This window comes from Ipomoea triloba, chromosome 11, assembly GCF_003576645.1.
Source record: "Ipomoea triloba cultivar NCNSP0323 chromosome 11, ASM357664v1".
NCBI lineage: Eukaryota > Viridiplantae > Streptophyta > Magnoliopsida > Solanales > Convolvulaceae > Ipomoea > Ipomoea triloba.
Genome location: NC_044926.1, coordinates 19,883,250 through 19,908,372, shown reverse-complemented (window position 1 = coordinate 19,908,372; position 25,123 = coordinate 19,883,250). Strand labels below are relative to the sequence as shown.

The following is a 25,123-nucleotide window of genomic DNA, read 5'->3' as shown; positions in this document are numbered from 1 at the left end:
CTAAGTCTCGAGACATAAGCAGAGTTCGAGAGGTAGGACCTCTCGATACAGTTATCCAGTTCGAGACATAAACAGAGTTCGAGAGATAGACCTCTCGATATTTGAGTTCGAGACATCAAGCAATCAAGATATCAACCTTGGTCTCGATACACTAACAATTCTCCAACAAAGCTGAAGGACGGTCATACTTAAAGTCTGGAGAAGAAGAATATCATGGAGATGGAATAATGAAGAGGTGCCGAACGTGAAGATTTCAAAATGGGCGGAAATGGATGACACGTCAGATTTCCACCACAAACGGTCAAAAGGTGCACCAATGCTGAAGTGGTCTGATTCCCTACAAACAAGGAATAATGGGAATATAAAAAGAGTAACTTTTACCAAAAGACGAAAGTGGAGCATGGACTCAAGAAAGTGAACTATGGAAATTCACTACAAGACAAAGAGGTTCAAGTTACAAGATCACCACTCCATGAAATATGCTGAAAATATGCAAGACCCATGATCAGCATGGGAGACAAATTTCAAACGGAATAATTTTCCCTCCAACGGAATTATTCCTCTACTCTCATATATAAGGACGTAAAGACACGAAAAGGAAGTTCGAAATTCTTAAGAAGTGTCTGTCTAAAACGTTCAAGTGCAAGTGTTAACTTGGAATATCATCCTGATATTCAAAACAGCGAGAAAACACATCTTAGTGTTTCAAGAGAGTTACAAAGCTTAAACTGTTATACATCCAGAAGGTGACCAGAGCTGCTCTACATCGAAGTTGATTCAACGATAGCTTGTGGTCAGATTGGAGCCTGTTACATTCAACTGTGACAACCAAAAACACCTTGCTTTGGATTAAGCAAGAGAGGTGGAGTAACCTGGCAGCTGTCCGAGTGAAAGAAACCTGAGGCTTGACGCGGGCTTGGTGATCAAAGGTCAAGTGCTCGAGAGGTGGAGTAGCTGGAAGCGGGGAGAAAGACCTTGGAGAGGCGGAGTAACCTGGGAGCTGTCTTGTGAAGATCCTGAGGCTTGACGCGGGCTTGGTGATCAAAGGTCAAGTGCTCGAGAGGTAGAGTAACAAGAAGCGGGGCGAAAAACCTGAGGCTTGAGGCGGGCTTCGTGATCAAAGCTCAAGCGCTCGATATTGTACTAAAAAGGGAAGTTTTTAGTGCAATCCTTCCAGGGAGTTTCTGGAAGAAGAGTGGACGTAGGCGGGTTGGCCGAACCACTTAAAAATCTCTCTTGCATTTACTTACTGTTTTTATCTCTCGCTAACCTCTCGATTGCACTGCATATAAACGCACTTCTCGAACTAACTCAAACTCGTGCTAACTAAAAGGGGATAACATTTCCGCTGCGCATAAAACTTTGTCTTCACCTCGTGAGGTATCGAACCTAAACATCCTAAGTTCAATACACACGAGAGGTTGAAAAGATTTGCAAAATCTTATACAAGTCTATTCACCCCCCCCTCTAGACTTGTACCCCATCCCCTTGGGACCAACAAAGGCATCCACAGGCACATCTAACCAGAGACTAATGCCCTTGTGCACATATCTCCTGCATGAATTCCAGAAAACATCACCAACTAATGGCATGACAGACAAAGATTTTGATTATATAAATACTAAAAGCAAGACTTTGCATTTGATGCTTAAATGTTTATACCAGTTAATGGGCCGAACAACCGCACCCCCACCAGTGGAAACAACAACCTCACGCATCAAAGAAAGCTTGCACAAGACCTCTGTCTAAAATGCACAAGTAGAAAACATAATTATTCAGTATAAGAAATAAGAAAGATAAGCTGATAAGAACTGAACCATTTGACACTGAGCAGCATTTGTTTCATCATCTGTGTACATCCAATAAGGCAACCATTATTTAAGTTTGAGCTATATATTTTGTGGAAAACAATCACCCACTATTATAAGTGCCCTTGTATTTATATGCTCCAAGCTTCCACTACACTTTATTGCATCAGATAGCCTTACTTTGCCACATGGCTACCGCACGCCACTGTGTACAAGGAAGTGAGAGTGGTACACCAGTTCAACATCCTACCAGCTAAGGATATTCAGGGATTTGGGAAATAATTAGGATTTAGGGCAAAGGGTATAACGAACCAGAAAAGAAGAGCTGCTGCTTCACTTGAAAATTTGAAACTAACAACAAATGCCTATAATTTACCATTCAAAGTTCAAACACAGAGAATATCATTGTACAACAACAATTTAAACATGGGGAAACAAGATTTGTGAAGATTACCTTTGAAATTTGGCTTAAGATTACCAACAGAGTAGTGCCTTAAAATTTGCAGGGGAGAGCGTGGGGCCTTGGCGTCGTCGTCCACTGCTCGGGTTCGAAAATGAGCGGGTTTGGTGACTTTGGTCTGCAATGGAGTCTGGAGATTGTGGAGGTAGGTAGGTGTGTTTCAGGTTTCAAATTTTTTTATATTTATATGAAACGGAAATTTTAGTTGGTGACTTGGTTGTAGTGGGTCGGTAAGAGAAAAAGTTGTTGGATCAACAGTCAATAGTAAATATTTTTCAGCATTCTCAAATAAAGTTGTTTTTTTGAATACTATTGACCCTGTTACATGTAGTATCTGTCCATATTCTTTCTCAACCCTACTGAAGCAATCACTTCATGCCGCTTGACCTCAAATAAAGTTGTTAGTCTTCATTATTTCTCTCTCTCTCTCTTGATAAAAGGAATTCATTATGTCTCTTATTTGTTTTTTGGAATAAGGCTCAACTTGACCACTGAACGCAACCTAAAAGCGCAATTAGGCCATTCAACAAAAAAAAAGTGTAATTAGACCATTGAACACTCCAAATGTATGCAATTCACTACAAGAAAAATCGCGATTCGCGACGAAAAAATTCCGTCACGAAACAGGTTTTGCGACGGAATTCGTTCCGTCGTCTATCAGCTTGTCGTATCTCCATTTGCGACGGAAAAATTCCGTCGCGAAATATGGCGACGGAATCGCGAAGGAAAAATTCCGTCGTGAAATATGACGACAGAATAATTCCGTCGCAATTCCGTCGCGATTTGGCAACAAAATATTAAAAAAAATTAGGGAATTTGCGTCTGTTCTTTGTACAACATACGCAGATACCCTTTAAAAAATAAAAAATAATAAAAATAAAAATAAAAAGCAAAACAAAACAACAATATTCTTTTTTTGCAGCACACTGTAATTCTCAATACAATGAAATTAAAATTCCAATAATTACAGTATTTCAATCTAAAACTAAAATATAATCAATGAAATTACAATGATAAATATGTTACACGATACACTTTAAGTATTGAGCATCTATCTTAATGATAAGAGAAACAAACTTTATCCAAGACCTTATATTTTTGTGGTGGACCAGAAGAATTAGAATCTGTGGAGGACAAAAACAATTTATGACAAACCATTTAAGAATCAACTGGGCTCGCCCAAGGTATTCGACCGGCGAGCTATCTCCTTGGTGGAGGGACTAGAGTTGGCTGAGGAGATTCAAGCAACGCGCACGTGTGGAGGACCTAAGGGCAGCGGTGATGGATAGCCAGGCGTTGCGGGCGGTGGTGCGTCAAACCGCCAGATACATCTTCGTCAGAAAGTGAAGAGATCAATAGGGAAATGATCGATTGATCCTGTTGAACCCAAGGTGTGTACGCCGAATTCGCGACAGTGGTAAGGGTGTCCAGGGACAAAAATACGCACACACACATACACACACACACAAACACAAACACACATGATTTCCAAACTGTATAAACACACCAATATTTACACTAATATATATTTATAATGTGTGTGCGTGTGTGTACCATTGCCCAAGAGAGAACTGAGAACGCTTCGCAGCCGCCTACGTGTCTAGATCAACGAATCAGATGTAATTTTTAAAAAAAACAACGCAGTGGCATTTTCGTAAATAACTCAAACTTTGGTGCAAGTACTTGTGTTATAACTTATAAGTGCACCTAGTTTCAATTACAAGTGCACCTATTTTGGGACTCATGTGCATTATGTTCTTTAGGTGAGAAATAAGATGAAATTATGGCCACAGATCTATTTTAATCTAACGCACTAGATTGCCTGCTAATTTTAAAAGACGCGCACAAATAAGGGCACATTTGTAATTACACTAAAAATCTAAAACGTATTTTGTTAACTTCCATATTCGATCAAACACGATTCTTTCCTCCATCGCAAAATTCAATCAAACACGATTCTTTCCTCCATCACAAATCTTTCCTTCATTCGATCAACCTAATATGTTCGCATAGTGAGAGAAACCTACTCGATCGATCGACACAATGGATGAAGGTAAACTCAATTCTAATTTATTTTAATCCATTCGTTGTTATGAAAATCACAATTATAATGCTGAATCTTTTCACATTCTTTAAACATTCGATATAAATTCAGAGTTATATTGATGCATTCTTGCACATTCTTTACACATTCTTTGATATGAAATAACAATTTTAATCAATCTATTTATTTAATTAGCCATAAGAATGTGCACTGGAAAGCACAAACTTTTGCTCTGTGTGGCACAAAAACATGCACTACAAAGCATAAGACTAAGCTAAAAGATGGATGATAGCCTAAACTCTACTACTGAACAACGTGCACTGTTAATTGAGAAAATGTGCATTACTAGTCACAAAATTTTGCATTATATAGTTGAAAAATATGCACTGCAAGTATTTATAAAAACAATAGTGTGTTTTGAGCAATGTTATTTGATTAGCCACAAGAATGTGCACTGGTAGGCACAAACTTTTGCACTGCATGACACAAAAACATGTACTACATAGCATAAAACTAAGCTAAAAGATGGATGATCGCCCAAACTCTACTACTGAACAAGGTGCACTGTTAGTTGAGAAAATGTGCACTACTAGGCACAAAAATTTGCACTATATGGTTGAAAAATATGCACTGCAAGTATTTATAAAAAAAAATAGTGTGTTTTGAGCAATTTTATTTGATTAGCCACAAGAATGTGCACTGGTAGGCACAAACTTCTGCACTGCATGACACAAAAACATGCACTACATAGCATAAAACTAAGCTAAAAGATGGATGATAGCCTTCAAACTCTACTACTACTAAACAACGTGCACTGTTAGTTGAGAAAATGTGCACTACTAGGCACAAAATTTGCACTATATGGTTGAAAAATATGCACTGCTAATATTTATGAAAATATAATGTGGTTTGTGCAATTTTATTTGATTAACCATAAGAATGAGCACTAGTAAGCACCAACTTTTGCTCTCTATGACACAACAACGTGCACTACAGAGAATAAAGAGTCATTTCCATTTTTGGTCCTACTGTTATTGGGGTATTGTCAATTTTAGTCCACTTCATTAATTTTTGCCACATTGCGGCCAGTCTTATTTAGTCATTGCCACTTTTAGTCCACCGTTAAAATTTTTGTCGAATAACCGTCCAAAACATGGGTATTTTGATCTTTTCATGCTTTGATCACTCCTTTACTCTTTGTAGTGGTTTTCCTTACAGATTTTCATCCAATGAAGAGGTCCGGCGAAAGCCATGGCTTTGTAATGTGGCTCACATGGCTTTCACCGGACCTCTTCAATGGATGAAAATGTGTAAGGAAAATCACTGCAAAGGGTCAAGGAGATGACCAAAGCATAAAATAACCAAAAATACCACTATTTTGGACGGCAATTTGACGAAAATTTTAACGGTGGACTAAAAGTGGCAATGACTAAATAATACTGGTCACAATGTGGGAAAAATTAATGAAGTTGACTAAAATTGGCAATGCTCCAATAATAGTAGGACAAAAAATGGAAATGACTCGAGAATAAAAGTATTTTATATCTTTGACTTTTATTCATTTTGCACTTACACCATATTTTATATCTTCGTTCCAGCATCATCTCTAAATGACGTCACATCAAGCACAAATTTGAATACTTCTGATGCAAATTCCAGTAACATTGAAGGTGGTTATAGTTTGGATATATCTCCAGGGATGACTAAATATTGGATTCCTAATTGTGAAGATGAGAGCAAACCTAAGGTTGATATGACATTCAGTAGTTTAGAGGATGTTATATCCTTTTACAAGAACTATGCTGCTAAAGTTGACTTTGATATAAGGTTTAATTCTACTATGAAGTCTAAGGATGGGTGATTATGACAAAGTACATTCTTTGTAGTAGAGAAGGGTATAAGAATGTTACTGGTAGTTCTACATTGAATGTAGATGAAGCATCAAGTTCTTCAATTACAAAGAGGAGAAGAGTCTCAAATAGGACATGTTGCAAAGCCAGAATTGTGTTTAAATTCATAGGAAGTCTTAATTATGTTGTTAAACAATTTGAGGAAAGACATAACCACTGTATGTCATCAATCCTAGCAAAACAGTTTCTAAGGTCAATAGGAACATTGATGCAGGACATCAAAAGTTCATTGCAAATTGTGCACTAGCAAATATTGGGCCAACAAAATCATTTAACTTGTACAAGGAGATGGTGGGGGATTTTTCCAATGTAAGTGCAACGAATGTTGACTTTAAGAACTTCAATAGGGATATTAGAGCATATATAATAGGTGTTGTAGTGACAATTTTAGTACTCGAATGCCCAAATTAGTCACTCTATTAAGTGACAAATTGGTGATAAAAATAGCCCATGAGGGATTAAAATTATCACTTCATGCATAATTTAGGGGTTAAAGATGATCACACATGCATAATTTGCCTAGCCAGATCTGCTTCTGTTCAGGCAGATCCCTATGATGATCCTACCAGGTACAGGAGCATAGCTGGGGCCCTGCAATATCTCACTGTCACCAGGCCAGATCTCTCTTTTGCGGTCAACCAGCTTTGTCAGCATATGCATGCTCCTATTGACCCAACATTGGGAGCAACTAAAACGGGTATTGAGGTATGTTAAGGGCACTCTCTCCTATGGGCTTCGTATTCGGCCATCTGCGTCCAGGGAGTTGCATGCGTTCTCTGATTCTGACTGGGCTGGCTGTCCTGAAGATCGCAAGTCAACCAGTGAATTTGCTTTGTTTCTTGGCTCCAATCTTATTTCGTGGGTATGCAAAAAGCAAAGAATAGTTGCCAGATCCTCTACAGAAGCTGAGTACAAAGCTCATGCGGATGTGTGTGCTGAAGTTTCATGGGTTCTATCTCTTCCGCGCGAGCTTCGTATCAGTGATGTCTCTGTTCCTAAGCTATGGTGTGATAACCTTGAGGCCACCTACATGTGTGCTAATCCAATTTTTCATGCTCGTACAAAGCATGTGGAAATTGATTATCACTTTGTTAGAGACAAGGTTGCTTCTGGGGAAATTCAGGTCGATTTTATTTCTACTAAAGATCAACTTGCTGATATCTTTACAAAGGCTCTTCTCGGTCCTAGATTTGTCTTTCTTAGAGACAAGCTACAGGTTGCTAGTTTGCCCTGTGCTTGAGGGGGAGTGTTAAGATTCTATGTATTCAAGTCATATTGTGATTCACTATCCTACTATCCCTATACTTGTTAGGACTCTATGTATTCGAGTCATATTGTGATTCATTATCCTACTCTCCCTATACTTCTAACATGTGTATATACTCTCCCTATCTCTGTAAATCATAGTTGTCATTATTCAATACAACAGTACAGTTCTCATCATTATACCCACAGGTACAAATTGCATAGCTCAATCAAGAATTGCCCGAAATCGGAATCGTCAAAGATTTTTTGGACTTTACAGCTCTTAATCTGCCATTTGGAGAGGATACCATTCCCGTAATCAGAAAATACCGTACAAGGTTAGTTGATTTTATGTAGATAATTTAACAAATAAATTTATTTAATTACTAATATAATAATTTGAATATATGTATATTTAATTATTTTCATAAATAGTAAGCTAGTATTAATATTTATTAACAAAAAAATTATATTTTTTTATCCTCCAGTTATATCCGTGGTACAGACTTAGTGTCAAAGTTATATGTGTGACCATTTTAACCCATAAGTTATGCATGTAGTGGAAATTTTAGTACTTGAATGACCAAATCAGTCACTTTATTAAGTGACAAATTAGTGGTAAAAATAGTCCATGCGTGATTAAAATTAACCCTTCGTGCATAATTTAGGGGTTAAAGATAATCACAGATATAATTCATAGACTAAGTTTGTACCATAATTGAAGGACCAAAAGGGGTGAAAATTATATTAAAGATTAATTTCAGGGCAAAAATATATTACATTTTTAATTTTTAGGAATAAGGGGTGAAAATTGTATTAAGATTAGTTATAGGGGGGAAAAAGTTTTTAAAATCATATTGAAGGGATTAATTTCAGGGCAAAAATAGATTACATTTTTAATTTTTAGAAATAAGGGGTGAAAATTGTATTAAGATTAGTTATAAGGGAGAAAAGGTTTGTTGAGAGTGGGATTTGAACCCACGCCCGTTCAGACCAAAACCTTAGACAAACTCGGCCATCTCAACTTCTCGTTAATTTATTTTATGAAATTATATTTTATCCTTTTTTTAATAAAGCATGAATCATTGGGGTGTTTGACAAACACTACCTAAAAAGCATTAAGAATTTAGACCGCTCGCTCGTCTTCCCGTTGCTAAGCTTCCTCGCCGGCGAAGCGATGGCTGAGCGTAGCAGCATGGATCTACCGTCGTCGCAGCTGATCCCCGCCCTCCCAAACGAAGTCGCTATACAGTGCCTGGCTCGGGTCCCTCGTATATACCACCCCATCCTCTCTCTAGTCTGCAAGTCATGGAGGTTCACTACGCGTTCACCTGCGCTCTTCGCCACTCGATCCCATCTCCGCACCACCCAGACCTTCCTCTATCTCAACCTCCGCATCCCACTGGTTCACTTTCCTCCACCGCCCCAATTCCCCCTCCCCCACCACAAACCCCGTTCTTCTCCCGCCCATTGGCGCCGCTTATGCAGTTTTGGGTCATAAAATCTATGTACTCGGTGGATCTATCAACGATATTCCTTCCAACCATGTCTGGGTTTTCGATTGCTGGTTTAAATGTTGGGAAGTGGGGCCAAGAATGAAGATTAGCAGGGAGTTCGCCGCTGCCGGAGTGGTGGGCGGGAGGATTTACGTCATGGGTGGCCGCGTTGTTGATAACTGTGTTCGATCCATGAACTGGGCCGTGGTCAGCTTTGCCTAGCCAGATTGAGGTCCGGGACAAATGGATGCATGCCAGCACAGTAATGGATGGTAGAGTGTATGCAATGGCGGATAGGGGCGCGGTGGTGTACGATGTGGGGGACTGTCCCAAAGCGGCTAGACTTGGGGTGGAGAGGGCGGGCTGCCGTGGTGGGTGGGTGCTGTATTGTTATGATTATTTGGGCAAAATTAGAGGATATGATGTGTGGAAGGAGCTCAAGGGAGTGGAGAATAGGTTGCCAAGATTCTTGTGTGGTGCAACGATGGTGAGAGATTGTGTGTGGTTTGGGAAGGCAAGGGTAGCAGTAAGGAGGTTCAGATAATGTGTGCAGAGATTAAGGTTAGGAAGGATGAAAATGGGGATTTAAGTGGGACCCTTATATGGTCATGTTGTTCCAAATGGTGCCTCCATTGTGCATTGTATGGCTGTTGACATTTGATATTGTCATCTCTACTTCACTACTTCACCCATGGTGTATGGTAAGTAATGTTATTGCGTTCTTTCAAGCTTTGTTCAAGTATACCCATAATTTCATTTCGTGTTAGCTTAGCACAAGTTATATTTCTTTTTGGTATTACTGAAAGCTCTGACCTCTTTATATTTAGCTTAGCTGCTGAAAATTCAAGCTGTGATCTATCATATCTTATGATTATGTATATTATGTGGCATTACTAATACTGTCCATCTAATTTAGTTAACACTATCTGAAGATGGTATATATGCTATTCATATATTCGTTGAATTGGAGAGTCCAAGATGACAGTTTTCGGGATTGTTGGTTGCATACATGACTGTACTAGGAAGATTGAGTAGAATAATGACTGACAGCGGGGCTGGAGAGACACATTTCCAAAATCCAGGATGTGGAAAATCCAATCATGGTGTATCTATCAATATAAGCAGGATTTGTGAATTTCAAATTCCAACTTTAGAGGATAATGTACCATTTTGAGTGAGGTTGGGAAATATTACCCATGGTCTAAATTCTAACCCAAAAAAAAAAAAAAAGAAGAATTAAAATTCTTGGCGTACAAATGCATACTAAACTGGACACATTTATCAGAACAAACTGAAAATTTTTTGCCTTTTTTTTTCTTCAATTGGTGGTTACAAACAATTTCTATTTTGTTTGTTTCATTTTTTTTTTTTTTGTTCTAGGATTTTTATACCATTATCAAGGAATGGGTGTGTTGTCATGTTCAAGGCTTTTGCTCCCTTCCCTTCTTAAATGAAGCAGTATGGTGATACCTTTCTTTAGTTATGTTAATGCAGGCAGGTAGCAAGGCCTATTATGTCAATAATTTTTGTATAACACCTAAACTCTTTTCATATCTATTTCTATTTTGATTGTACAAGAGTTATGAGGAGATAACATTCCCCACAATCTATATGATAAACTGTTGAAATGTATTTGAGTCTTTGTTTCATTAATTGGAATTCATATCCTTCAAGCCATTATTAGGATCTAATGTTTGTGTCAATGGGAGATAGTGAAGAATGAAAGGGAAGAAAGGGAAAATTTTATCATTTGAAGTTGTCAGATATATAAATCGAACAGTGCCATTGATGCTATGCTGATCTTTTGAGTGTTGGAGCATGCATCAAGTGCCTCATCAACATCTTTTCCACAAATGAGGGATTGTTATGCCGTGGACCCAGGTCCACCTTGCAAGATGGACCTGAGTCTACATTCACATACACTATACTATATATTCACACCTTGTAAACTCTACATTCACATATTACAGGATTATATGATACTTTACATTCATACTTTGTAAACTCCACATTCACACGTTACAGGATTATATGTTTAGTAACTATATTACCATTGTTATGCATTCACACATTCAAAACTCTATAATCACAGGTCTTGTACTCTATATTCACAGGTCCTGTACTCTATATTCACAACTTAAGAACTCCACATTCACACATTACAGGGCTACAAGTTACTAGAACTTCTAAACTCTATTACAGATTCACACATGCATAACTCTACATTCACGATTTCTATACTCTACATTCACACTTTGAAACCTCTACATTCACACATTTCTAGGCAACTCTACATTCACACAATCATAAGTCTACATTCACGATTTCTATACTCTACATTCACACTTTGAAACCTCTACATTCACACATTTTTGGGCAACTCTAATTCAGCAATGTGTTTACTAAAAAAAAAAAAAAAAAAAGACAAAACGACGTAGTTTTGGACCCAGGTCCACCTTGCAAGGTGGACTTGGGTCCCCGGCATAATTTGCCACAAATGAGATGATAGATTTATGGATTATATAGGCTTTATTTGGTAAAGCTTATACCTTATTTTGAACTACAAATCTGTTTGGTAAAATATATGGAGTGCTTAAAATGATAATTTATTTTGAACGCCAACTTTGAACTACAAATGAGTTATAAGCTCTGGTTGATAAAACATGGGAATTTAAAATAATAACTTAACTTTTGTTTCGAAATTAGCTATTAGCTTTATATCTTTTTTTATCCGATAAAAATGATATCATCTACCATTTATCAATTTTATTTTTTTTGAAAACTACCCTTCATTAATTAAAATCATAATCTTAGTTTTTTTTTTTTTTTTTTTTTGAGGGGATCTCAAAAACTAGATTTGTTTCCCGTTCTAATTAAGCTCTTGTCCTTCACAAGGTTCTTAAGGACATCACTCGGTAGCCTCTCAAACTCAATCCAATCGCATCTGTTTCCGATATCACTCGACGGCCTCTCGAACTCAATCCAATCACATCTCTTTATGATCGCATGCTTAGCAAGAGTATCAGTCGGTATTATACTCACGAGGAATATAAAAAATCCTAATATCTTAGTTTATCTTTTTATGTCTTTTTATACTTATCAACTAATTTAAGGGAAAATGGTTAAATAAGCCCTCAAACATTACCCAAAAGTGAAATTAAGTCCTCCAAGGCTTCAACATTAAAAAAAAAACCTCAATTAAATACTCAACCTTGTCATTTTGATACATTTAAACCCAATGACCGGTTGTTCACCCGAAACAACTGGTCATTAATTTTTCGGCGGCCGTCGAACTCCATGCTACCCGCGTACAGTATATGTTCGTCTTCAACGGAGAAGACGACCGTGCAGTGGTATTTCGGCGGTGGAGAACAATCATCGACAGCGGCGGTCGTCTTTAACGGAAAAGATGTCTGCAAACTTCTATTCGTCTTCTCCAATGCTGGTCATCTTCTCCAACGGAGAAGACGGGCAGATGTTCAGCGCCGGCAACATGAAGAAGTTCGACGACCGTTGACAGTAGTCTTTTTGGCGGTGGAGAACGATCGGTGGTGGTCCTTCTGGCGAAGGTGATCGTTAATCGAGGTTTTTGGGCGGTGAATAACCGGTATAGGTTACTAGTAAATATGGTTTATTTGATCTATTTTAACAAGTTTGAGTGTTTAATTGAACTTTTTTAATGTTGGAGGGCTTAATTGCACTTTTAATAATGTTTGGGAGCTTATTTGACTCTTTGCAACACTTTAATTTACTTAACTTATTAACTTTTAGTTTATCAACTTTCAGCTAACTTTTCAACTAAGAATGCCAAACAGTCATAGTTAAGCTATAAAATCGGAAGATACGTTTTGATGGGAACGCCACAAAACATTATTCTTCAATTTGGACAGCAAAACTCTGATGCATTACAATGTGAAGTGCAAGCAAACAGATCATACCTATATTGAATTTGTTCACTTGTAAGTATACTCGTGGACTTGCTAGAGAATGCAATTTAATTTAGGTAATGGTGTGTAGAATTCTACCATTGTCACAAGCTAAGGCTCACAAAACTTGTACTCAACACAAACATCATGGCAGTATGGCACTCATAACTTATTGAGCAAAATGTTACACAAAGCTACAGCATTTGATGAAGGCACATTTGAAGTCTTTGCAAACAACTATTCCTATTACATGTGGTTGAAAAAAAAAAAAAAAAAACCAGAAGCAGAGGAGCTACCACCCAATTGGAAGTAACGTCATCAGATTGAAGAGCATTGACCAAAATGCATGTATATGATGGAGCTCAATGCACTTCTCTACTTTCTTTCTTCAACAAGTTTTCAATTTGTACAAGTGCCTGGACGTTAGTGGGACCAAGTTAGCTGTGCAAATACTTATTGCTGTCTATGTATCGATTTAGAGAGTAAAAATTGCTAGAAATCACATTCAGATTCACGTGTGCTGATAAATGCAGAAAATTGCAAGAAAAGATTGGATATACATAGAAATAAAAGAGAGAGAGACAGACAAGGAGACAGACCTCAATGGCAATCTCCGTAGGAGTGATAGTGCAAACATCAATGCAACCGTTTTTTGCTGCAATATCTGAAAAAGCTTACACCGTTATTCTCAAGACATTTTGGAACATTTAAAAAAAAAAGTATGATTGGAACTAAAATATTAAGAGGCCAAGAGGAAAAAAAACAGAACACAATGATTGCATACTTTCTAGGCAAACCCTAGCTTTGGCATTAGCATATGCATCCTCCCTTTCGTCCAGAAGTGTAGACAAACGTTTGAGAGTCTATATGAGTAAAAAAAGAAAAAAGCATCCCAACAAAGCAAGTATTAGTATTTCTACTGTCTTTCTCAACATTCATAATCAAATTAGAAATTTAGAACCATTTCCAGATGTGCAATTTTAGGGTTAAGTTGTAAACCTTGGCATAAATGTCCCCAGATTCATTAAGTAATAGGGGCCGGAAATGAGTTCCAACTGCTGAAATTCTCCTAGCTAAGGCTGTTAGGAACATCATGTAATAGGTTTTGATGATACCAACTGTTAAGTAGAAATCCCCGAGTCTCGATGCATAGGAAAAACGCTGTAAGTTCGACAAGTAAACCAAGAGCGAAAATACAACCGAGTAACTTTGAGCTCAACTCGGAAAATATTTAAGCTTGAGGGAAATTTGNAGTGCCTGGACGTTAGTGGGACCAAGTTAGCTGTGCAAATACTTATTGCTGTCTATGTATCGATTTAGAGAGTAAAAATTGCTAGAAATCACATTCAGATTCACGTGTGCTGATAAATGCAGAAAATTGCAAGAAAAGATTGGATATACATAGAAATAAAAGAGAGAGAGAGAGACAAGGAGACGGACCTCAATAGCAATCTCCGTAGGAGTGATAGTGCAAAGATCAATGCAACCGTTTTTTGCTGCAATATCTGAAAAAGCTTACACCGTTATTCTCAAGACATTTTGAAACATTTAAAAAAAAAGTATGATTGGAACTAAAATATTAAGAGGCCAAGAACTGGAGAAAAAAAAAAACAGAACACAATGATTGCATACTTTCTAGGCAAACCCTAGCTTTGGCATTGGCATATGCATCCTCCCTTTCGTCCAGAAGTGTAGACAAACGTTTGAGAGTCTATATGAGTAAAAAAAGAAAAAAGCATCCCAAAAAAGCAAGTATTAGTATTTCTACTGTCTTTCTCAACATTCATAATCAAATTAGAAATTTAGAGCCATTTCCAGATGTGCAATTTTAGGGTTAAGTTGTAAACCTTGGCATAAATGTCCCCAGATTCATTATGTAATAAGGGCCGGGAATGAGTTCCAACTGTTGAAATTCTCCTAGCTAAGGCATCCACAGGCACATCTAACCAGACACTAATGCCCTTGTGCATATATCTCCTGCATGAATTCCAGAAAACATCACCAGCTAATGGCATGGCAGACAAGGAATTTGTTTATATAAATACTAAAACCAAGACTTTGTATTTGATGCTTAAATGTTTATACCAGTTAATGGGACGAACAACCGCACCCCCACCAGTGGAAACAACAACCTCACGCATCAAAGAAAGCTTGCGCAAGACCTCTGTCTAAAATGCACAAGTAGAAAACATAATTATTCAGTATAAGGAATAAGAAAGATAAGCTGATAAGAACTGAACCATTTGACATTGAGCAGCATTTGTTTCATCATCTGTGTACATCCAATAAGGCAACCCTTATTTAAGTTTTAAGCTATATATTTTGTGGAAAACAATCACCCACTACTATAAGTGCCCTTGTATTTATATGCTCCAAGCTTCCACTACACTTTATTGCATCAGATAGCCTTATTTTGCCACATGGCTAGTGCACGCCACTGTGTGCAAGGAAGTGAGAGTGGTACACAACAATTTCAATCCCTTCACCATTGTGCAGGGAAAGTTTAGATTACACTATTATTTAGGAGATATCTAAAGAGCAAAGCATGCAACGCTTCCACATAAAAGAGAAGAATGATGAAGAAGATGCAAGGAGAAAAGATTTCTGTTGTTACTAAGTTACTTACCTCATTGTCTCTGAAGAAGCCCTCGCCGTGTAGCTTAAAGATTTCAGCAACACTTGTTCCACCAACAGCTTGCTCTATAAGTGTATCGCTGAAGTATCCACAAGGTAAAATAATTCATATTCATTAGATAACAACATAGTAAGGATAGTTGTGGCTTATTTAAACATAAAAGCATGTGTACCCAAGTTCGTATTTTCCTATTATCACTGATTTACATATAAGTCACAATAAATATCAACAATAACCTAGATTAAAAGAGACTATAGAGATTAACCAGTCAAAAAATGTATAGCCAAGTGCCTCTGCAATAATTTTGCCAACGGTTGTTTTGCCAGAGCCCATCATTCCTGACATTTAATATGCATATTAGACAGTTGAATGAAATTTAGAACTTAAGAGCTATTTATAAAAAATACTGGTCACAAAGCTCACCAACAAGATATATGCATCGCCCGCTTAGGTACGGTTCAATCTCTTCTGACTTACTCTGCAACAGAAATAACTCAGTAAGATGATGTGTAAAGCTGTTTAAAACAAGCTAATTCCTTTAAAATATTCAGAATTGTAATGTTGATGCCCTTAAACTGCTATGAACAACTATAGCAATCAAAATGGATTACAGTATTTTTGTCTGAGACACAACAAGATACTAACAAGAAAATGGTTACCTTCAAAACTTGAACTTCATCATGGGATGGTAGAGAGTTTTCAGATTCCATAATAAAAGCTGCAAAGAAAAATTAGAATGCATTAAAAAAATAAAATAAAAAATAAAAACATCAAATGAGATCAAGCAAGTATGATGCTAGTTTTCCATTTGGATTTCTTTGAGGCATGCCAGTATTATTTGAGTTATTTGCATTTGTACATAAATTATTTGTGTCTTCATGTACATTCAATATGTCCAGTTCATTCTTCAAAACTGGTAGTGTTGGGTTTCGGACCTGGTAGCATAATAGAAAACCCATAAAAGACTTTGGTTTATTTCATTAATACAATGAGGATAATAATAACAGGGCTACATGGAACTCTTAAAAGTGAAGGCAATCAGCTTTTGTGAATCTAGCAACAGAGAATCCGTTAATATTGTACAATTGGTACAAATGATCTCGGTGCTGTGATGAAGTAATTGCTTTAAGAAATACTGAGTATACAATTGGGAGACAAAATGCCATATCATAGTACAGAGAGAACTACCTTGAGAATTTTGAGAAGAACATGAAGCCGTCAGCAAACATGGTCTATGCCAACTCTTGGCTTTTATAGGTTGAAAGTCACAGGAAATTAACATCTGACTTCTCTGATGTTTGGTCTGACACTTGGAAAAACTTAGCGAGCCATTGGACTTTGGTAGTCTATTTTCTGAACTAATCCATGGGGAGAGTTGCAAACTCCTTGCAATTTTTGCCTCCATAAATCCTGCTTCTCCAACTCCTCTCAATTGATCAATAACCTTAATTCGTCACTATACTGTCTCTGCAAATACAGAAATCCGATTAAACACCTCATTCATTGCACACAAATCCCTCAAGACTTATCATTTTCACATTTATCATTTTGTTGGCATTTAATCTTCTACTATAATAAAGCAAAACCTTTTTGGTAAATAAAAATAGGAAAAATAATTAATCACTGATAATTATTGATGACAACCTTGAATGCCGTGTCTGTTCATTTTCAAAATAAAACTCTCAATTATAAATATAAACTGCAGAATACCCAGCCTCCAAGCCTGTTCAATATCCATTACATATTAATAAGTAATAAAATAAAATATTGGTGCATGTATTTACAGAATCAAAACACTCCTATAAATAGTACAAAGTTCATACAGTCTGTTAGAAAATGCCCCCCAATACATCCTTGCTTCTCAGGTTAGCTCTCTACATACGAGGGGAGTAATAAGAGTACGTTTGGTCAGAACATATGATGTCCCTGAACTACGTGGTGGAAACACAAGCAAGAGCAAAGAATTTTTCTTCCATGACAAAGAGGTAATACATATTTTGCAGTAGTATCTATTTTGATCAAATGGATTGCATAATAATAAATCTATGCTATTTCATAATAAGGTTGCTGCCTACTGCTCTTCACTTGGTATTGATCAAGAAAAGGACATTCTTTCAAAAATGATTGAAGAAAATGGAGATGATGAATCAGATATGGTATGTTATCTGCCTATCATTTTAAACCTATATGAACTTATTTCTACTATTAAGATGCTATGTTATCAGATTCTAACTAAGATGCTATGTTATCAGATTCTAACTATTTTGATGAAATTAATAATCCAAACAATGGCTGCCAGCAAGGAAAGAAAGATGGAGAGGAGCAATTTAGTCCTTTGACCGAATGATGTCTTTTAGATGAGTTTCCTTCAACTCAGACATTGAAGAAAGGGAGAGTTGAGGCTATCGAGAAGAATCTCATAGAGAGACTGATGATTCTGGAAAAAATCTATGGTTTATATTATTTGGTTGACTTAGTTTTGGAACAAATAAACATTCTGTGCATTTCAAATAGACATGGACTGCTATGAAAACTTTTGAATGTTTTGGGCATTTGTTTAACATAACTCTTATATTTCTGGGTTGTATTACTTTAGTCATAATTTCAGAAGTCATTCAAAAGTCAAAACAATAAAGGGCAGCAATTCATGTTACAGATGATGTATCTTACATACTCATTTAAAAAATCAAGGCATCAGATAATTTTGATCATCATCTCTCTATTCTATATTTATATTCATAGGCGTCAGCAGAATGTTTTAAAAACAAACTGCTCCACTGTCCTTGGGAGCAAGGTTTGGGAAATTAGCACTTAAGGCCACAGGAAGGACATACTCAGATTAAAAAAGGTATGAGATCATTATCAGTCTAAATCTTAAAAACAATATGACAAAAGGATTTTTTTAATTTCTACATAGCAATATATGCACAAATGAATATAATTATTGCATGTAAGATCTGAGTACAGATCTGGGTTTTTGAGCTGTTCAGGTCACCTAAGATTTTTGAAAAGAAAAAAAATAGTATATAGCTCTGTAAATCTGTAATAAATAAATTTTAGAAGTTCAACATTATACTTAACTTAGATCTATACTTTTCTGAACAAAATTCAACAAACACAGCTTGAAAGATGAAATTTTAAACTTTATATTCCAGAAATTAGTATAGATTATAAACATATTCATAGATAAAAAAAAAAAAAAAAAAAAAAATCGATGAAAAAATCGAGGCAGAGGAAGAACTTCTCAACTTCAGTTTTTTGGATGCTTGATCTTCGCAGCAAAAGGAAAAAACGAAGCTGAAGAGGTAGAGAGAACGCAGGGAAAATGCTTTCAGACAGTGATGAGAAGATTTGTGTGAGATTATGGTTTGGGGTAGATTTTATATGTGGGCTTACTATTGTTTTGGATTGTGTTATGGTTTGGGCTAAAACAAAATGAATGTATTAATATATGTAAAGTTTTGGCCAGGTTTAGTAGAATTAAAAAAGATATATTTTATATGTTTTTAATTTTTATTTTAAAATGTCAATTAAGAATGTTTTGTGATTTTTATTATATCATTTAATTGTTATAAATAATTGTATTTGTGGCCATTATTATGTAGTAATATCACAGTTGTAAAGGCTATTGTATTTAAGTCTGATCAGATGAATGAGAATGCTACATCACTGCAATTTACCATTCACGGTTAGGAGCTAAAGGCAAAGGCCAATGGGCACAACAAAATCGCACAACAAAATCTCAACACATTATCAGCACGCTCTATATACTTCGGTGAACGGTACATCTTGATTTAAAAGAATGATATTTCTTTTCCGGCATATGTATTCTACTTTCTACTGTACATAATTACATATGCCTTTGCTATTTATATCAATTCATACCAATTTTTCTTAGAAACTGGTACAATTGCTCTCCATTGTTTTCACAATTATCTGAATTTTAGAATACGAAATCTGTGATATATGAACATTATTTATTTCGTCTGTGCATTCGCATGAAAAATTAGAATAATTACCCTGTAAAGAAACCTAAGCTTTTTTTCATTATACTCAATAGAAAGAAAGGTTTCTACATCACAGATGAGCATTAAGCATACATAGGTCTTTTTCATTCTATCGGGTTCTTACCTACATCAGCATATCACAGTATCCATACAATGATTACAATCTGTATATTCATTGTTAGTATTCAATGTTTTTTCCCCAGTTCATATTAAATGTTTTTCGGATTTTTAAATTCGAATTATTCATTTTTTTAAAAAGCACAAGTTTTTTTTGGGGAAAAGATAGATCTGCTGTCTCCCAGATTATAGAAAAAAAAATCCGAAATATTTCTTTTCTTCTTCGACATTTTTTTCGAAAATAAAAACCCAGCAAATTTCGGATTTTTTTTTTTGAAAATACTCAAACCATACAAACCTCTTCGATTCCTTCCGGCGATTTTGTGCGGCCGCGCCTTGATTCGACGATCAGCGATGGAAACAGTGGCGTTGCTCGGCGGCAGAAGGCGGTGGCTCGCGATCGCTTTGCGCTTGGGCCGGCGATGGACAGCAGGTTTCGCGATCGGCCAGCACTCCGGCAAGTCTCCGTCCGGTGGTGCCGACGACGGTGGTGATTGGCGTTGTGACAGAGAGATGGCTACGAGCCCGATTGGCTCAGCGGCAAGCGGGGCTTGGTTCAGCGACCTCTCTCTCCCACTTTTTTCTTCTCTTGTCTGAAAGCTGCCTTTGGATGTTGTTATGTAGCTGCTAGGGCTACTTCTGATAGAGCTACCAAAGCTAAGGATGATTAATATGGTTTTGGGCTTTGGGCCGGGTCTGGCCCAGTTCGGCCAGACCTGGGCTATTTAAATAAAAAAAAAACATCAGTTATTTTGTTTTGTTTTTTTTTTTTTTTGCTGACCTCAATTGTTTGAACAAAATGGTTGGATTATTTAGCTGGCTTTGCATGACCCAATTAACCCAACAAAAGTTATTTTGGGCTTGTGTCTTTTTGTTCATATGTTTTATATTGGGCATGTAGTTTTGTTTTGGGTTCAATTTAAAATATTATCTTGTGGGATATTATTGTTCTTTGGATAAAACAAAATGATGGATTATTTTGTTAAGCAAATTAAATTGAAGCCTATTTCAATTATTACATTCTAGGCTAATTTAATTTGGGCTTAAAATCTAAGCCGTTATATAATTTTTGGGTCCTTTTTGTTTCAAAGTATTTGAACTAGCTTTAAATGCTCGATCCATTTGATTTCATATTTGGGCTTAATTCTTTCATTAACCCAATTTCTTAAAATCTACTTCCATCATTTGTTATTTTGGGCCCATGTTTATTAAACGTGCACCCTCGATTTTCACTCACAATTGTATAATCCTATTGTTCAAATTTGAGAATATTTATTTGCTCAAATTTGCTTTAATTTTGTGGCCATGTGGACCATCTTAGTATTCTTATTGGTAATACTATTTGCCATGAAGTGCGCTTCTCGAATATATTGACAAAAGTTGGTATCTTATTCTTGGGTTTGCACCACAAAACGATGACATAGTTTTGTTAGGTTACACCTGTTGTGACTAAACCTTAACTTGCCCTTATGACAAATTATAATCCAACTTAATAACTTTGGCTTCTCAACAAGTATGCTCCAAGTGTGGGTGTAAAAGGCGCTTGTCGCATGCGTACCACATCACGAAGCATTTTGTTGGAACCTAAATACACATCACAATGATGATTCAACCAAGATGCCTTGCTTAAAGCAAAGGCTCTTGTTAGTTATTTTTTCAAAAACTCCAATGTGCCGGATACTTGTTGGGGAAATATAGTACTCAAGCTGCTTAAATTTCGGCAATTTGCATATCAATATCAATCCCCCATAATACCTGGTACGTGTAAACATTTACTAATCTGCGTTTCTATTTTTAGTGTGTAGTCCAATTGTTATATCACAACCTTGTGTATCTTTATGATTATAAAAACTCAATCTATTTACATAGAGCCCATGATAGAGAATCAATAGATACGCTGACTACATATTGAAGATCTGTCTCACGGCATTAGGGGGAGATGTACCTGAATTTAAATGCCGAGAAATCCATGAAATGGAATGATCTTCATTATAATCCACGTACCAGTAAGACTAAACTCGAAGTTCACCTACTTGCGATATTAGCAAATAATCTGCTAAATATACCAATAACGTATATATACAACTGATCATGTTGATCAGAAAAGAGTGACAAGGTCCATATATAATCCCCAAAATTGGACCAAATAATATATATCTCGATACTCCTTGACGCCAGAAGCGTAGGAGATATATCGGTTTAAGAGATATGAATTATAATATATACTAGATCTAGCAAAGAAGCATTATCACTTTTGCCTTAAAAAGAATTATGTCCTGAAGACATTTGTCCAGAAGACGAAAACCCTAGTAAGGTGCACCAAACAAACATAATACTACGGATGTGGAACAATCAGATCTTAATACTTGAGAAATGTCAACGATCTGATTAAAAATTGTCATGATTTTGGGAGAAAATTATACAGTTGTCGACAACACACGCCTATATAGTTGCTCATTTAAATAAATTGGATCCAGGTGAGGTGCCAGATGCATCCTCATTATTTAATATTTAAAGGAGCAATTAAGGCAGAGCTCGACTCGCTAAAACAGATTCTCTTGACAATACATACACCATTGAATAATAACCTTGTTGGTTACAAATGGATGTTTGTACGAAAGAGAAATGAAAGCAATAAGGTGATATAATAGCGAGTGTTTGTAGCATATGGGTTAACGTAGAAACCCTTGATTAATTTTAATCAAATCTCCCATGTACGATGACATTAAGTTTCGCTATATAAGATAATTGGCAGAATAAACTTAGATATGCAGCTAATAAACGTCATGACCATATGACAATAAGGTCTTTGGACGATATGATCATATTTTGATTGACATTGTCCTTACAATGAAATCAACTATAGTTTCTAATGCCCTAAATATCCTCTAGTATCTCCAATTTAAAATTTGTGGGACAAACCAATGTGTGTTTTTCTCATAGATCACTTGGTAATGATTGCCTTTGATCTCCATTCCAAGTTAGTTATGTGTGTACGTTCTATCTCCATTGACTTATGGGAGGATAATAAAAGTGTGTTTTTAAGTAGGTATGGTTAAGGAATATTGACTATATTCAACCTATATAGGCTCTAAAAGAGTCACGAGATCATTGTATAAAATGTTAACTTATAGTGACAATCTTGAAGATTGCCATATCATCTCCTCTACGCTCATTTTGAAACAATTATTCTACTTTAAGCAATGTAGAAATCGAAGATTGTTATCTTCAGGGGGAGATGTTGGACTACATTTACTTAAATTAATCCTGAAGATTGGGTGGGGTCCTAAAAGGACCAACAATTGTACTCTTTTGCAATCTATATACCATGTACTATTTTCCTCACTAGATTTTTCCCATTGGGTTTTTCTAGTGTGGTTTTTAACGAGGCATGAGTATAATATAATAAACGAGGAAAAAGTTGCAAATAAATACTTAAGTAGACGAACTTCGAAATCCTGAAGATTATGCCCTGAAGGCTTATGATTGCACTCTTTTTCCCTGGCTTATGATTGTACTCTTTTTCCCTTAACTAAGTTTTTCTCACCGGGTTTTCTTAGTGTAAGGTTTTTAACGAGGCAATCAGGAAGGCTGTTGTCTTCAGGGGGAGCAACAACATACACAAAGATTATTGGTCTAGAAGACCACCAACTCTTACAAATCCTGAAGATTAAACACAACAAGTTATGGTTGTACTCTTTTCCCTTAACTAAGTTTTTTCCCACTGGGTTTTCTTAGTGTATGTTTTTAATGAGGCAACTAGGACTATATATGAGTTTATAAATATCATGTACTCTTTTCTTCAACTAGGTTTTTCCCATGTGATTTTCCTAGTGAAGTTTTTAACGAGGCATGAAAGTATTTGAATATACCATTCATGTACCATATACTCTTTTATTGTCTAGGTTTTTCCCACAGGGTTTTCCTAGCAAGTTTTTGACAAGGCAAGATCATTGTCTAATAATGTCCAAGGGGGAGTGTTATAAATAATTGTATTTGTGGCAATTATTATGTAGTAATATAACAGTTGTAACGGCTATTGTATTTAAGTCTCCATTATTCCTTTCCGTTATAGTTGGTTATTATATATACCGTTTGTAATATGTCCTATGATCAGATGAATGAGAATGCTTCCCTTGTCTTTATTCATCACTGCAATTTACCATTCACAGTTAGGAGCTAAAGGCCAAGGCCAACGGGCACAACAAAATCGCACAACAAAATCTCAACATTAATGAAATTTATTTATAGTCCATTGATGTAGAAAATAACAAAATACTCACAGTACACTATTAATTGTATATTTTTTGAGTACTATTGAATCTTTTATAAATGTAGTATTTGTTCATAACTATTTTCTCAACCTATCGAAACACAAAGAGTCAATATCGCCTCCACCGAAGTTCAAATGCACTCCTCTCCATATGGGAGTGCCACCGGGTGCCATTAATTGTATACATACATACATATATATATATATATATATATATATATATATATATATACACACACACACACACACACACACACACACACACACACACACACACATATATATACAATTACTAGTACAAGTAATAATAAGATAAATACTTATAAATTAATTAATTTATAGATCCCATTAAGTATAGGTTCCACTAATAACCCAACACACTCAATAATGAATAACCCAAAAGAAAAATAAATAAATAAGATACCAAAATAAAGAAAACCCACAAATTAATACTTCCATCTAAACTAACAGATCAGAAACAAAACAAACAATTCAGTGTGAATATCTAGGCAGAAAACAGAGTATTATTTTAAGTTTGGATGTGTTGTGAGCATAAATATAATATGTGCAGTCCAACTATTAGCTTAGGCTTTTAGTTGAGATGGAGCACATGCTTTAATTACTATATACTATACAAGGGTGTTTTCAAAAAAGAAATACTATACAAGGGATGAAATAATAATAATAATAATAATAATATCGCTAACATGTGTAAGTGAAGGATGTCACAATAATGAGGCATTGAGCAATTCATGAATATCACTGCTAATTGCTAGAGGGCTACATTCACATAGTATTTTTGGTATATTTAACAATACAATGTTAAGGGGAAATACAGATTCATACACACTTTATAGTGTCCATGTTCATGGAAAATTATTTCCAATGAAACAAAGTCAACAATTAAATAAAAGTAATTAAATTACAAATCAAGAAAATAAATATATTTACCTGTGCAACTGGCTGACTGCTAATTGGGACAGACTAAAGGACTGAAGGTGGAAGGGGCCGGACGAACTGCAAACTGGCCGTGGGTCGTCTGCTCTGCCGACAATGGACAGACTCGCTGCTCTGCTCTGCGACTAGACTGGATGGACTCACTGGTCTGCTATCGCCTACTCTGCTCGTTGACTGCTGCGTCGATTTTGTGGATTGTGAAGATTGAAGCTTGGAAGAGTGAAGGCGGAAGAGGGATTGGTTTA

At 36.2% G+C, this 25,123-nt stretch overlaps 1 protein-coding gene and 1 pseudogene across 3 annotated transcripts; one reads left to right on the top strand and one right to left on the bottom strand.

Annotated features, from left to right (window-relative positions):
* The first annotated feature begins 8,571 nt into the window (after positions 1–8,571).
* LOC115996440 lies at positions 8,572–10,220 on the top strand (annotated as a pseudogene).
* Positions 10,221–12,940: 2,720 nt separating this feature from the next.
* Positions 12,941–20,273, bottom strand: LOC115996442 (shikimate kinase, chloroplastic-like). 3 transcript variants are annotated; one of them, XM_031235661.1, is made up of 12 exons: positions 19,947–20,273; positions 17,169–17,247; positions 16,713–16,991; positions 16,184–16,242; positions 15,948–16,002; positions 15,790–15,862; positions 15,516–15,603; positions 14,975–15,057; positions 14,737–14,866; positions 14,522–14,600; positions 14,330–14,394; positions 12,941–13,305 (listed from the first exon to the last, which is right to left on the bottom strand). In XM_031235661.1, exons 3-12 carry the CDS (start codon positions 16,927–16,929, stop codon positions 13,252–13,254), a joined length of 903 nt encoding a protein of 300 aa, XP_031091521.1. In that variant the 5' UTR covers positions 16,930–16,991; positions 17,169–17,247; positions 19,947–20,273; the 3' UTR covers positions 12,941–13,251. The 3 variants fall into 3 exon arrangements, with proteins under 3 accessions (XP_031091521.1, XP_031091520.1, XP_031091518.1); XM_031235660.1 differs by lacking the exons at positions 14,330–14,394; positions 17,169–17,247 and adding an exon at positions 13,489–13,553; XM_031235658.1 differs by lacking the exon at positions 17,169–17,247 and having other exon boundaries at positions 19,947–20,272.
* Between the last annotated feature and the right edge of the window lie 4,850 nt (positions 20,274–25,123).